At 54.1% G+C, this 15176-nt stretch overlaps 1 protein-coding gene across 1 annotated transcript in view; it reads right to left on the bottom strand.

The window, feature by feature from the left end:
• The window catches only part of PAX5 (paired box 5), a 192188-nt gene that overhangs the window by 85778 nt on the left and 91234 nt on the right, over positions 1–15176 (bottom strand). Inside the window, exon 7 of the mRNA XM_004423228.3 lies at positions 2258–2387. Within this exon, the coding sequence (XP_004423285.1) occupies positions 2258–2387 (130 nt within the window). The remainder of the gene's footprint in view (positions 1–2257; positions 2388–15176) is intronic.

Here is a 15176-nt window from a genome sequence, read left to right on the forward strand (position 1 = left end):
CAGACAAGAGCCCCAGAGGTGCGACCACAGCCTCAACGTTGACTGGCTTCTTTTCCATCTAAATCTGCTGGTGCACAAATGCTAGAATACAATGTCTTCTTGTGATTTGCCTAAACCCGAGCTTCCCCTGAGCGCAGGTCCCGAGAGCAGACCCTCCCCCTGCAGAGCAGTCCCCTCAGGATCTCATCTGATCCTCACAAGGGCCCTGAGAGACCAGGACCATTTTACAGATGGAGAAACCAAGGCTCAGAGACGCGTGCAAAGTCAGAGAGCGAGGAAGTGACAGCAGCGCAGGGATCAGCCCCAGATGACCCTGTGGCAGAGTAGCCGACTGTACAGGCCCTGGTGTCAGTGTTAACTCCACTGCTCTCCAGCCGTGACCGCAGGCAAGCTAGTTAATTGCTCCAAGCCTCAGTTTGTTTGTGAAATGGATGTGACAATAATAGCACCCACCTCCCAGAGTTCCTCTGCTAGCAGAGTGCCTGGTACTCAATGACTACTGGACAGAGCGACAGGTACTATTATTATTAGCTAGTCCAGGCTTCTTGCCACTCCGCCCCCCACCCCCTCCCCCACCCCTAACTATTTGTAATTCCTCGAAAAGAATAAGGACCAGGATCCAGGGTCTGAGGGCCGGCTCCAACTCTCCCCCTACCCCTTGTACGGGGCAAGTCCCTCTCCTCCCTGAGACAAGGTTTCTGCATCTATAACATGAGGGTGCCCTGAGAGGTCTTGTCATGGACCCTTATAACCCCAGGGAAGAGGACCACACAGGACTCCTATGTAAAGGCTCGCTCTGACTGAGGTTCCCTGCCTCCCATCCCTGCCCCATTGCTGACGCCTCCCCACCGCCGGCTCAGCTGCCCTCTGGGCTCGTCCCCCATCTCAGGTAGACAGGGGACCAAGTCACTCTTGCCACTTGACTCACCCCCAAGTGGTGCCCAGATCTGCAAAGTGGCCTTGGCTGCTTCTGCCTGAGCCCCATGAGCCCCAGTGCCCACCTGTCAGCCCAGGTCTCAGAGTTGGCCCTCCCTGCCTTGGGGCCTACGTGACGCTGGGCTAAGACCTTGTCTCCTGCAGCCCCTCCCCTAAAATTCTAACCTGAGTCCAGCTCCCAGCTTCCTGGATGCGGCCACAGCCTACCTGCATTTCTAAGACGCCTTGTCTCTGTCACTGCTTACTGTGTCCTGCCTCCCAGCCTGCAGGGACATCCTGCTCCCTCAGGCTGGACCCCAAGGCTGTGGCCAAGGGCCGCTCCCAACCCCCCACTGTCTGTCTGTACGTGTCTGAGACTGCCTCCTGCCTGCCAGGTTGGACAACCTCCCAGAGTCTGTCCCTCTATTACCTCAGTGCTGCTGGAGCAGGGAGGGGTGTCGGCCTGTCCCGGCCCTCCCAGTCCAGCCCCTTCTGCAGCATCAAGCCCAATGGCGACCAGCCACCATGAGACGGCTCCAAGAGGAACAATAATGGTGACGTGTATTGGGACCTGCTGTGCGCCAGACAAGAGCCCAAGCGCCTTACATGTACTGACACACCAGTCCTCACAACTCCCCTGTGGGGCAGGTTCTGCCTCGATCCCCATTTCACAGATGGAAAAACCACAGCCCAGAATTCCCATATAATCTACCCAAGATCTCATAGCTAGTCAATGGCAAGGTCAAACCCAGCAGTGTGCCTCCAAGGCCCAAACCTTCATCTTTACACTGAGCTAAAAGGCTGGCCCTGGGCCTTCCTGAAAGGCAGTGGCTTTGCATACACCAAGCACCTTCCAGCCTGGACCTCCTGCCCTTCTTGACTCAGCCTCTGCCTGGAAATCTGAGACGCCAGCAACAATCTGCCAGGAGTCCCACTCGTCCTCGAGGCCAGCGCCAACCAGGGCTGCCTTTCTCACGAGAGAGATGAATCTCAGACCTCTGAACACTCAGCACCACTCACCGGGGGCGCCGACATCACCCTGGCCCCCTGACGTGAGGCCTCCTGCCACCCCTCCCAGCCACAATCCATTTGGCATTTGTTCTCCTCCGGCTTTATCAGAGCAATAAACAGCCATGTCTCACCACAGCCACAAGTCCTGGCCCCAGCGGTCTCCTGCCTGACCTGTCCCAGGACCTCACAACCTCATTAAACAAGAAGGGCCGGTCAGGTCCCAAAGTAGCAAGAAGCCATTCTTCCCACCAGGCACGCATTCTCTCTCTCTCCCTCTCTCTTTTTCTCTCTCCGCCACTCATCCCCCGCGCCCCAGGTGCAATGACCTCACCTGTCACAATGGGGTAGGACTGCGGCCCTGGCACACTGCTCCCGATGTCGGCGGGGGTGGGGCTGGTCAGGTTGGCCTTCATGTCGTCCAGCCCTCCAGCCAGCGAGGCCATGGCTGAATACTCAGTGGTCTGAAAGAGGAAACAAAACGGAGACGTCTCAGCATCGAGACTGCAATGCACCCCAGCCAAAGGCCACTGCACATTCTGGGCTCAGCCCCCCAGCTGGGCCAGCCCATGCCAGCTCCAAGGCCCACAGGGGGCTCGTGAATCCCCTGGGGTGGGGGGGGCAGACTCAGTGTGACAGAACAAGGCAGGTATCCAGAATCGACAAGTCTCCCCAGGTGAAGAGGTGGACAGGATTCAGTGCAGCTTCACAAGAATTCAACCTTGCTCTCTTAGTGGCCTGCAGGTTCCTCTCGCCAGTCCCAGCCAGCAGACACAACCATCCTCTCGGCGCAGGAGGGGACATCAGTAACCAAAAGCAAGGCGGAAATAAGTCTGGCAGCCTAGAGCATGGAAAGATAGGTTTCTGATTTCTGTGTTCTTAAACCACAGACGTAGAATCGCAGAAACAAGGGTTAGAGGGAATTTGGGTCATCATCCTGTCCAAACCCTCACTTCACAGGTGAGTCAGCTGAGGCCCAAGGGAAGGAGGTCTTTGCCCATGGCCAACAGGGGACGGTTCACCATCAACTCTCACCCAAAATCCAAGACACCAAACCAAAGGAGCCACAGTGTGGAAGAGTTTTGAATTCTGGAAGCATGTGAACACCCGTATGCTGAAAACTGTGGGTGCACACATCTGATTTACCAAGTCCACGTCAACCTGTGCCTCGGGCCCTGAGTCACGCTCCTTTCTTTAGCCATTTCATGACATCAGAGCTGGTGATGAGTCAATCCCTTGGCGTCACAGCCACTGTCAGCATGGTCTCCAGAGAAGGCTGCCAAGATGCCCGCCTGGGTCTTCCCATTCAAGAACAACTAAAATATAACCCTGACGGACAGGCCTCTACCTCCCACCCAACCTCCAGGCCTATTTTCGGGTAAAGAAAATATATACAAACCCCTAAGCCAAAGAATCTGGCTGTCATGCCAAGCGCTGGTGTGGGGAGTTCCCTCCAGCCCCTGGCTTTGCCAGTAGAGGACACGTCACTATCTGTCCAGGGGTACATCCTTGGCAGACAGGGCAGAAGACTCAAAGGAGTTGCAGAACCCCTGGGTAGGGTGACGAGGACCAAGCCACTGGGAGGGACACTGGAGGAGCCACTGGGCAAGTGGCAGGTGGCAGGGACCCAGGCTCAGGCACATCCCTGATGCTTTTCTCTGCATGTGAATTAGACAGAACTTCCTGGGCAGCTCAGATGCCAGTGGGGTGGACAGCAACAGTGAGTCCGGGCGGCACGGCAGGCCCAGGCCCCTGAGACGGATCCTCACTGAGGACAGCTTGTCGGGAGCTCCCGGGGCTCTGCAATCGTCTCCAGCAGAGGCTGACGCTGAGACACGCAGAGAGGAGCACAGGCCCGAAGCAGCCCACGTGCTTCTGAGGGAGAAGGACAAGACGGGGACGCCTCCCCAACATCAGGAGTCACAGTGACTAAGCCAGTGTGGGCCTGGCACAGGGACAGATGAATAGACCAAGTCCAGAAGCTGATCCGGGCATTCATGGAACCTTGACATATGAGCGAGGTGATGCACAAATCAGCGGGGAGGATGGACTCTAATAAACAGAGCAGAGGGAACCAGTTATCCATTCAGAAACAAGGGGGAAAGAAATTGGATCTTTACTTTACACCAGACACAAAAATCAATTCCCAGTGGATTAGAGACCGAGATGTGAAAGGCAAAAGCATCTAATGTGGTCAGCTCTAGGTCTGGCCAAAAATCCTCGGGAACAAGTGTGCCCTTCACGGAAAAGGGAACGAGAGGCCCTGGGATGCTCACACAAGGTTCTCGGTCACTGTGAGGACAGTAGTGGGTCTCCCTGCTCCAATGCCTCCTTCTCCAGGAAGTCCTCCCTGACTACCATTCCCCAGGAGGCAGGAGTCCCTCCTTTGCCCTGCTGGCCCTGACAAGTGGGGTCAGAGCAATAAGAACTGTAATCTTCACGACCATGTCAAAAGCTCACATTTATCCATCACTTACTCTGTGCCAGGAGCTGTACCTGTATTATCCCATTTAATCCTCACAACCACCCCATGAAGTAGATTCTGCATTATCCCCATTTTACAGATGAAGACTCTGAGACTTCTATCATGGAGGGGAAGTGGCTGGCCTAAGGTCACACAGCTTCTAGGTACAAGAGCCAGGATTCAAACCTGCATCCATCTGACTCTCAAGTCTTGCCATTTGCCCTAGTGATTTTCATACCACAGTGTGTCCTGACCCTTTAACAGGTAAGAGATCAATTTGCCAGTACCAACATTTTACAAAATGAAACAGGAACGGACTAGAACAGAAAATATTGAAGGGCCTCACACATAGAAAGAGCAAGACCTGTTGTGTGAATCTCTGTGTCACACATGAGTGGATATGTGTGCACTAGGTGGGGAAGAAAATACATGTCTTGCTACAGGTTGTGACCAGCAGTCTTCACGCAGCAGGGAGCTGCTGGGAGAAGGCCGCTGCCCAGACTCCATCCTCCGTAGACTGGATCTTGGTGGAGGCATTAGCCTCCTAAGTAGCCAAGAGCGAATTAGGGAGTAAAGCTCGTGGGAAGCAGCTCTGTCAGTGCACGGCCGTGTGCAAAGATGGGAGTGAGAGCGCCTCTGATACGGTCTCTTCCTGGACGGTGTCTCCTGGAGATTCCAAGGCCCCGGGGGTGGGACGGTGCCCCCGTCTCTCTGTGTCCCGAGTGCCCTGGGAGGCCTGAGCACAGCGGACGAGCAGCCTGACCGAGCCTCTCTTGTGTGCGGATGGCATGTGAAGACCACGCATGCTCTCTGACCGTCATCCACAAACCCCAAGGGAAGAGACATGTGGCCCCAGAAGCTCCACCCAGAGGGACAAGGGTGGGAAATGGTCGGGAAAGGTTTCTGGGGGCAGGCTATGTTTAACCTGGGCCTGAGCGAGCCCTGCCCCCGCGGCTGAGAAGAGCTGAGGGAAGGCTCGGCGGTAAGAGGACAGGAGTGGTCCTGAAACAAGGCACATGCCACCAGTGGGAGGAAGTGAAAGGAGAAGAGGTAAGGACGGAGAGGTAGACGGGCTGGGATTCGACTGTGAAGGGTCTGCACAGTGAGCACGTGGATGAACAAATGCATGAGTGACCCCTATCCCAGAGACCAGGCAGCATCTCAGCTGAGAGTCGGCACCCCTGCGCCCTCCCCACCCCACTGCTGGGCCTGCACCCTTCCCAGACTCCAGGCCGGGCAGCTGTGTCTGCAGGGGAAAGCCTCTATCTCCCCCAAGAAAGCAGAGCCACCCCAGGCTTGAGAAAATTGCAAGAGGGTGACCAACAGGGACTCCTGCCTCTTAACTTCTTTGATGTCCAAATGGAAGGGCCTGTCTGCTATTTGATTCTCGTTCTAGTCAATAAATTCAGTATCAAAGTTTGTTCAGTCACTTCAACAGTTGAGTTTGGATCATCTTTTCAAGACACGAAATCTTCAACTCGTGTTACGCATGGGGTGGGAGGTCCAACAATCCAGTCACCCACCACCACCGGCCACCAGGAGGGACGGCAAACTTCCCGAAAGAGCTGGGGCCCGGGACCAGCGGGACTCGGAAGCCAGCCCTCGCTGCCCTTGCCATCCGTGCCTCGCACAGTCCCCACCTCTCAGGGCTGGCCCCAAGCCCAGTGTCCCTTCCTCAGTGGAGTCAACAGCTCTCACTCTCCTGCACGAGCCGGGCGACGCTGTCTTCTAGTTTGGGGGTGTAATGGCTCCCTAAGTCCTCGTCACCGTCGGTCCCTCTGAGCTGCCTGTGATTTGTAAAGACAGCTGCTTTCTCCCCAGTCTCCCGGGCTCCCTGCAGCCTCCCTACACCCGCTGCTCCTCAGCCACCCCAGGCACTGTCCTGCCTCTGCCTGCAGGGCCCATCTCACTCAGCCACTTACAGAGCTCCTACACTGTCCACAAGACCCAGCTCAGATGTCACCTCCTCGCTGAAGCCGTTCCTGGGCCCCACACTCCTACACAGAAATCACGACTCCTGGGTCCGTGCTTCCATACTCGGTGGCATTCTGCACAGACCTCCACTATCATACTTCCGACCGCGTATAACAGCTCTTTGTCTCTCTCCCTCTAGGCTGGCTTGAGGGCACGGAACAAGGAACACCCCTAGAGCCTCTGAGTGCTTGTTGAGTGAGTGAACGTATGGTCTGGCAGCACGACATTAGCCTCAACAATCAAAATTAACTGGGGAGTGTCTGAACAAGAGCCCCAAGTGTACACTAACCTCCCACCTCTACCCCTCATCAGATCAGGTGACCAGAAAATAGCGTCCTTGTCTACCACTAGTTAAAGCCCCAGGGAAGTGCCTTCACTGGTCTGTGATGGAATATCAGGCATTCAACATTGGTGAGAGGCAATTAAAAAAAACAGCCATACAAAGAACTTTTTTTTAACCTCTGGAGACATGCTTATTAGAATATTCAAATCCCATGTCAATCCCTCCTATAATTCATTACCAGGAAAACGTTTTTTCTCCTGATGAATGGTTAATCACCTCTAATTGAACAACAGGAACATTGGAAACCACTACACATCCCTCTTTGCCTTGGCTGCCAGGAAGCTCAGTCAAATTCAGTACTCAATCGCCACAACCACATCATTGCCGGCACCTGGTGCAATGATCTTCCTCTTTCCTCTCCATAATTTCTGAACCTTTTTACAGCCTTAAATTAACTAACTTAGATACATGTAATTGTTTATTTTGCAGGACACCTCAAGTCCTTTGTGAAAGTGGAGGCTGGGAGAGGTAGGAAGAATGGCAGAAAAAGAAAGATGGGAAGGAAGATCAGGAGAAAGAAAGAGAAGAGGAGAGAGAAGGCATTATTGGTACCTCTTTTCCTGGTAACAGTGGCAATCTACTTCCACTTCTCAGAGTTACTTGGGAAGACAAGGGCTAAACAGTGGGATGCAGAGACCCTGAGTACGCGCACCGCCCCATGTGTGTAAGTGTGCTGCTCACTTACGCACTTGGGAACACAGCCCCACCCCCCAGCCATTGACAGTCACCGGCAATGGCTGTGTTCCACATTCCTACTTCTCCGGGCTCTTGGAGTTCTTTCTTAGGATGTCATTTTGGCTTCTGCGCCCTTCCCCACAGGGCCCTTGGTGCCGTCCTTGACTCTGACCCAGGAACAGAAATAAGCCCAGCATCAGTTCCCGCCCGCCCGCCCCAGTGCACCACCCGGAATGAATCTTCTCTGCCTGCTGCCGCAGGGCCTGAGGGCCGCAGGGTCTGGACCAGATGTGCACAGCCTCCTCACAGACACCAGGCTGCAGACGATGGGAAGCCTTGCACTCTCAAATGTCTGAGCTAGAAGGACACTCAGGCTCATCCTTCCCAACCAGGAAAGACGGAGGTACAGGGCGGGGAGTGGACTTCCTTAGCTCGTTTTATCTGCATCATTGAGAGCCTTTGACCCCGTGATAGAAAGAACAGGGACCCAGGAGTGCTAACCCGGGGTCTTGTCCCAGCTCTGCCTCTTTCTCAGCCGTGTGACCTCAGGCGAGCCAGGCCAGCTCTCTGAGCCTCATTTTCCTCATTATAAAACGACGTATGAGCCTGGCCTGTCTGCCTGCCGGGGCGACTGCGAGGATCGGAAACTAAGGAGAGGGAGAGCACCTGGGAGACCAAGCAACACGAAGGGTTAGGGAGTCCTCGGAGGGCCCCCGGGAGGCGCGTGCCCCAGGAAAGTGTGTGCCAGGGGTCATTTGGGTCCCTAGGAAATTACCTGGAAAAGGACTGCCTGGGGCTGCACCGAGTACTGTCTCGTCAGCACGGGGCACCACTGCCACAGCATGGAGGAGAAAAGAAACAGAGCGTGAGAAGCAGGGCAGCAGGACGGAGGGCCATGCAGGGCCTGAGGCCGCAGGGCTGCTACCTCAGATGGCCACCTTGGGCACCTGCTGGGCTCCTCCAGGCTCTCCACCGGGCCTCAGGTGGCCCTCAGGAGCTGGCCAGAGCCAGGCCATCCACTCCCATCCTGAAGGACCAGACACCTGCCCACCTGCACGCCTACCCAGAGGAGGACGCAAGCTTGAGTCAGGGAGGCGTGTCCCCGGGCCTGGCCCTATGCCCTGAGAGTGAGGAGGCAGAGGGGTGGGTGCCTGAGGCAGCCGCGGTGGGACGAGGGCCTGGGGGCAGGTCTGTCCCTTCGCTGGCCTCTGCTTCCCCGTCTGTCTGAGGACTTGTTCTTGATCTCTAAGTCCCCTGCCACTGCTGACGCTGTTTGCCTCTGTAATGACCACATGACAAAGTATGGATTCCCTCTTCAACAGATAAATTTGAAGGCAGGAAAAGAGAGATGGGGGGGGGATCCTATAGGGTGGGGAGGCTTAGAGACACAGCAATCGATAGCAATGTGGACCCTGATTCCAACAAACTAAAAACTACAACTGAAAAACAAATTATGACATGCAGTGACACAATGGGAAATGCCAACATCGATGAGTATTGATGACATTATAGGATTTGCTAACTTTTAGGTATGAAAAAGCTATCATCGTTATGCTTTCTAAAGCCTCGTCTTTTAAAGAGTCCTTCTAAAATATTTACAGACGAAGTGACACGACGTTTGGAGTTGGCTTCTAACAGAAGGGCCGTGGACAGAATGTGGTATCTCTCTGCAACGGAATACTACCCAACCGTGAAAAGGAACAAGCTATGATGCATGTTACAACGTGGTTGAAACTCCAAAGCACGCTAATGAAAGAAGCCAGATACCAGTGGAATGTCCAGAACTGGCAAATCTACAGCCACAGACAGCAGAGCGGGGGTGGCTGGAGCCGGGGTGGGCGAGGGATTAACTACAAACCCTCAGGAGGGATCTTTCTGGAGTGACAGAACTGTCCTAAACCTGGACTGCGGAGCTGGTGGCACAACTCTGACTCATATACTTCAAATGAGTGAACTTCATGGTATAAAAATTATACTTCGATAAAGCTGTTAAAAAGTAAAGCAGAATACGGGGGAAGCAGGGTCATCAATGGAACAAGACCAGCCGTGAGTCGATAACAGCTGAATCTGGGGGACGGGTGCTTAGAGGTTTAGACTATTCCGTCTACTTGCGAATTTCTCCATAATTGAAGTCAAAAAACCCAAACAGCACGTATTTGACTCATGGCACCACTGGCCAACCCCCATCAGTTGCCCGACAAATACAAACGCCTGTGGAATCATGACAGCCCCAAGAGGCCGAGCACAGCCAGGAGTTTGCTCTCTTGCAGGCTGTCTTCCTTCCGTCTTAGGGACTCCACAGGTCCAGACAAGAAACACAAAGCCTCCCGTCTGCCTGGCACTCTCCAGTTTGTGAAGCCTTTGTGTGTCCATTATGTTCTCGGGAATCCGGGGGTGGGGCAGACAGAGACGAAGCGCAGAGTGGGGAGCCCGAGCGCCAACTCCAAGCTCAGTGCCACCCGTTACCCCAGAAGCAGAGTTAAATGTGAGAAGACATCAGCACCATCCCTGAGGGTAAAGCTCAGACACTTAGGGAGGGACAGTGGGATGTCCTCCTCCATGAAGCGCCCTGGCCACAGACAGAACTCGACTCCAGCCAGAGAGAGAAGTCTGGATCTGCGAGCACAGAGGAAGAGGGTGCCACATTTTGAAAGCTGGGTCCACAGAAACCGCACCTGCAGAGCATGTGAGAAGGAACAGTTCTGTCCTGATGACAATGGATGAAAGCGACTGGCAGGGAACCTAGAGACCTGGCTCTGCCTTGGACCCCCGTGTGACCTGGGCCAGACCCCGCACCTTCGGCCTCCACGACTCCATCTGTCAAACGAAGGAGATGGACCAGGCAGGGCCCTTCCGGCCCTGAGGCCTCCCCAGGGTCTGTGCCCCAGCCGGGCGGGGTCCTCGCTGTGTGGAATGGGTTTCTCCCTGACGTGACCGAGGTAGGCTTAGGCTGCCCTCTCTGGGGGTGTAAAGGTGCTGCCCATTCTACCCAGGACCCTGAACCCAGAGGCCTGCAGCCGTCAGCGGAGGAAGTGGCTGAGGAAGCCCACTTGCCCCCGGGGCCTGGAGGACAGGGTTCAAGTCTGATATGGCCAAGCTCGTGCTCATGTTCTAGGCCAGGCACTCACGTTCTCGGCTCCTTTTCTCGTCTGTAACCTGGGGCCATGTGACCTACCTCCCAAGGTCGTGAGAAGGCACAAAGGGGGTGATGAGAAGGTCAAGTCCCTGAGGACAGGCCTTTTTCTTCTCATCTTTTGAGTCCCCAGGGCCAGATATGTAAATAAATACTTTAAAAATGCTGGCAAGGGCAAGGGGTGGAATCCTTGTGGCGAGGGAACTGTTCTGTATCTCGGGTCCATCAAGGTCAACAGCCCAGTGGGCTACTGCACTACAGTTTTGCAAGATGTTATTCATTGGGGGAAACTGGATAAGAGTATATGGGATCCCTCTGTATTATTTCGTACAACTGCATGTGAATCTACAATTACCCCAAAGAAAAAGTTCATTAAAAAAAAAGAGTAAAAAACAAAGTTTTAGCGTTCCATCCCCACTAAACCTAATGAAGATGAATTAAACTCAGAAAAAAAAAATGCTTGCTCAATGGAGGGACTATGAACGTTACTTGCAAAAGTACTCCATAACCTACAAAGTACTACTGTTAACATTAACTAGGGGGACGAACTGCCAAGGATTCTGGATGGCCTCCCTCCTCCAGGAAGCCTTCCCTGATTTCCCCTCCTCTGTGATCCTAGAACATCTAAGTGGGCATATCTCTACCACTGCACCTATCACTCTGCATCATACATCTAATTGTTTAGGGCCCTCATCCTCCAACTACAGTGTGAACTTCATGAGGATGGGGCTGTGTCTCCCTCATCTTTGTGACAGCAGCTCCCGGCCCAGTGCCCAGCTCTGAATGGATGTGACATAAATGCCTGTAGAACCAAATGAACTGGGACAGGTACCACGGCCTGGCTCTGCCAACAGCACCAGAGGTGCTTCCCAGGGTCACTGAGATGACAAGCGATCTCGAGGTACTTTTATTCATCAGAAAGTCCCCCAGGCCTGAAAGAGACATGCTCTTTATGCATTTGGCTCTCCAGAACCGTGCCCATGCCTGGGTCAAAATGCTGTGCAGTGGAATCGCAGGGAAGATTCCAAGAAGAGATTTGCAAAGTTTAACTGACTCATCTCTCCCCATTCTGTTCACGGCCCACCAGGCCCCCCTCCAGCACACCCGCAGACCACCCCCAGGTGGTGTGGAATGGCAGGGGAAGCCCCAGGGCAGAGACTGAAATCAGATACTGTGGTTTCTGTCTGGGAGAAACTTTTCCAGCAATGACTAATCAAGAGGCCCAGTTTTTTCCCCATGGCCACTTGAAGGATCTTAGTGAGCCTCAAATCTCAGGGCCCAAAGAGCTTGGAGGTTACGGAGGCTGATTTTTATCTGATGCTTGAAACCCACCAGTGACGGGGAGCTCACTACTTCCTGAGGCAGCCACTCCATGGCCACACAGATCTGACCATGAGAAAGTGCGAAATGCGCCCTTTGAGGTCTCCCCACACTGGTCTTGGGTGTGCCCTCTGGGGTTCCAGTTCCAACAAGTGTCCTCACGGGCCACAGGCACCAGTGGATCCACTGCAGGGCCCCAGGCCCTCCACTCCTCCTTCCCGACAGGTTCTCTCTGGCTGGGGCATGAGCAGCTCGCTTCTGCTTTTCTCGGGGCCTCATCAGCTGGCTGACTCATGCTGTTCTCACAGTCAAGGCAGAGCTCACTACAAGTTCACTGGAAATGGAAAGTGACCTTGTGTCTGATTTTTCAAAGCTTTAATTTCTCCCACCCCTAACCAGAGTGCTCTGTGCTCATAAACCCTCCTGGCTCCCCACTGCCTCCAGGTAATGTCAATCCGAACCACGCAGGCCCCAATCCAGATCCCAGCCTACTTTCCCACCTTCAACTCAGATCCACCCTACTTCCAAAACCCTGCCCTCTGCCCCAAGCACACCACACACACTGACCCGGGGCACCCAGCTCACTCCACTCGAGGCCTGTGCTCACGCCGTTCTCCCACGCGCACCCTAGTGGAAACCCTTCTCCTCTAAGGCCTGGTTCAGATGCCGTCTCCTCCTGGATGCTTTCCTCAAGCCTCTTTGGCTGGAATAACTCTCCTCCTTCTCCGACTCCCACGGCATTTTCCACGCACTGCATTTAGAACACTTGTCCCATTGGTTCCATTTGTCCCTACTTTCTTCCAGTCACTTTGCACCGTGTCTGCTCTCCCTTTGAGATGGGGGGCTCCTATGGGCAGCATCCCCGCCCGATTTGAAGCTGGGTCCCACCCTCGGCCTGGGCAGGACCTATCCTGAGCGAAGCCGAGCGAGGGAGAGAGGGAGGAAGCAAAGGGATCGGGAGCGCACCCTGAACCTTGAGAAATCTGCAAGCAAAGCAGGGAGAGGAGGCAGCCCCGGGCTCAGAGCGGCCCACTCTCGTCCCCAAATAGACGAGGAGACATGGCAAGGCTCTGAGCACAAAGCTCCACCTCTGGAGGACGAGGGCCAGGACCCAGTAGCCCAGGCCTCCTGAATGGTAAGAAGATGCAGTGGAGGGGAGGAGGAGGCCCTGTCTGGGGAGCCGCAGGGTCTGCTCACGCACTGCCTGCCTGCGTGATGCGCAGCTCCAGATCCTGATGTGGAGAAGATCAGGGAGAGTTCCAAAACAAAGACTCATCTCAGGGCAGCCAAATTCCACCGGCTTCTTCCCATGGTCCATGGTGGGGCCTGGCTGTCCCATCCTGCTACAGGGCTAGGAAGCGAGAAGGGCAGGGAGGCCCATTACCCCCAAAGGACTGCAGGCCTCTTGGCCACCAAGGGGCTTGAACGGGGGTGTGCAAAGGAAAGCCCCCACCCTAAAGCATCTGGTGTGGGAGTGGAGGTGACATCCCAAGATGCGCATAGTCCACTTTCTGTTGGACTGACTTCCCACCTATGGAAGGACAGAGGTTATCCTGGGGCCATAAAGAAATGAGAATTTCTTTATGTGGCCGGCCTGGTGGCATAGTGGTGAAGTTCACACGCTCCACTTCAGCAGCCTGGGTTCATGGCTTTGGATCCCGGGCGTAGACCTACACCACTCATCAAGCCACGCTGTGGCAGCAACCCACATACAAAACAGAGGAAGACTGGCACAGATGTTAGCTCAGGGCCAATCTTCCTTACCAAAAAAAAAAAAAGGAAATGAAAAGGCTTCCCTCCATACTGCAAGATCAATAGGGTGGGAGGCCCAGATGCCCCTCCCCCCATCACCACCCCCGCCTGCTGCGGCTGAGTGATGACACACATGTGCACACACACACACACACACACACACACTCCTCAGGCCAAGGCCACCTCTCTGCCCCTTCTGCTCCCCATCAGAAAGAACTTTCTAACAGGTGATATTCTGCAAAGGCAAGCAGCAGCCTTGGGAGGGAGTGTCCTCTTTGTCACCAAGGTTTGCGAGGGCCAAACAGAAACGGAGCAGGGAAGCACCAGGACACGCAGGCTGAGGGGCTGGGCCTCCCACGCCCACCCGCCGTGGTTTGCAAGTCAGAAGCCTCTGCCAGCCCTCACCTCACCCCTTACGCACAGAGTAACAGTCAAAATAACTACATTTCCTGGATGCTTACTACACACCAGCGACTATTCTAGGCGTTAAAAGGCATTAATTTATTTAATCCTTACAACAACCCTACGGGGCAAGTATTATTACCCCCCTTCACAGGCACAAGGGGCCCAAAGAAAGACCCCAGCAGGGCGACCCCAAGTCCGAGATCTGAGCACCACTTACACCCCGTCTCTGCACCTCGTTAACCCCATCCCAGTCAGGATGAGACAGCTGAGGGGAGAGGAGCTGAGTAGGCTGCTGAGAGGGTGTTAGGTTCTGCCTGATCCCAAAGTCTCTGTTTCTCACCGCAATGAGGCGCTGGGGCCCAGAGAGGAAGGCTAACAGCGAGGCCAAGTGCCTCTTCCCCCGCCGGGGGACCTCTCCAGACACCTACCTGCTCCCGCCCCTACACCTGCGACAAGGCCAATGCTCCACCCTGAGTGCCCTCTCCCTCCCTGTCCTCCAGTCCTCGTCTCCCCACCCCTTCAGGCCCCGGATCAAGAATGACCTCCTGGGGGACATGCTTCCAGATGGGTTCAGCTGCAGATGTCGGTAGCTTTCTCCTCTATTCTCCCCGCCAGACTCAGAGGACAGCCTACACGATGAACTCAGAGGACAGCCGGGCTCAGATTCTTGTCAACCTTGCAATTCCCCTTAACATTAGTGGGAAATCACAGAGAAATAAACAGAAACGTGTGACACTGTTGGCACTGTTAGGGAAGAATCAGGCATCTGACTGTTTGCTGGGTTCAAGCGCTGTGTTCTTTAGGAGGGAAGCATTCTGGCTTTTAGAAAGAGCAGAAACTAAAGGAAGGAGATTTTCGGCTTAGATTGTAGCTATTATGTGTAAGCCCAAATTTTAGCAAATGTAAATAACAGAGAAAAACCTAGCACAGTAACAACGGTGTTTCTGTTACACCTTTTTAGGAAGGTTAACTTTACATAAGAGCCTTTGCTTTCAATTCTTGAAAATACATTTACGTTTTGCAGTTATGTGTTAATTCCATATTAACAGGTATGAATATTTAACTTTATGCCTGGAAACAAAGCATAATAATCATTCTTTGTGCTAATACCCATAATTTACTTAAACAAGCAAACCATTGGCCTTGAGACTGGACCTATAAACAAACACACTTCTTAAGGCTTGGTT

The sequence above is a fragment of the Ceratotherium simum genome, chromosome 29 (assembly GCF_057802395.1).
Source record: "Ceratotherium simum simum isolate JZ-2026a chromosome 29, ASM5780239v1, whole genome shotgun sequence".
Lineage (NCBI taxonomy): Eukaryota > Metazoa > Chordata > Mammalia > Perissodactyla > Rhinocerotidae > Ceratotherium > Ceratotherium simum.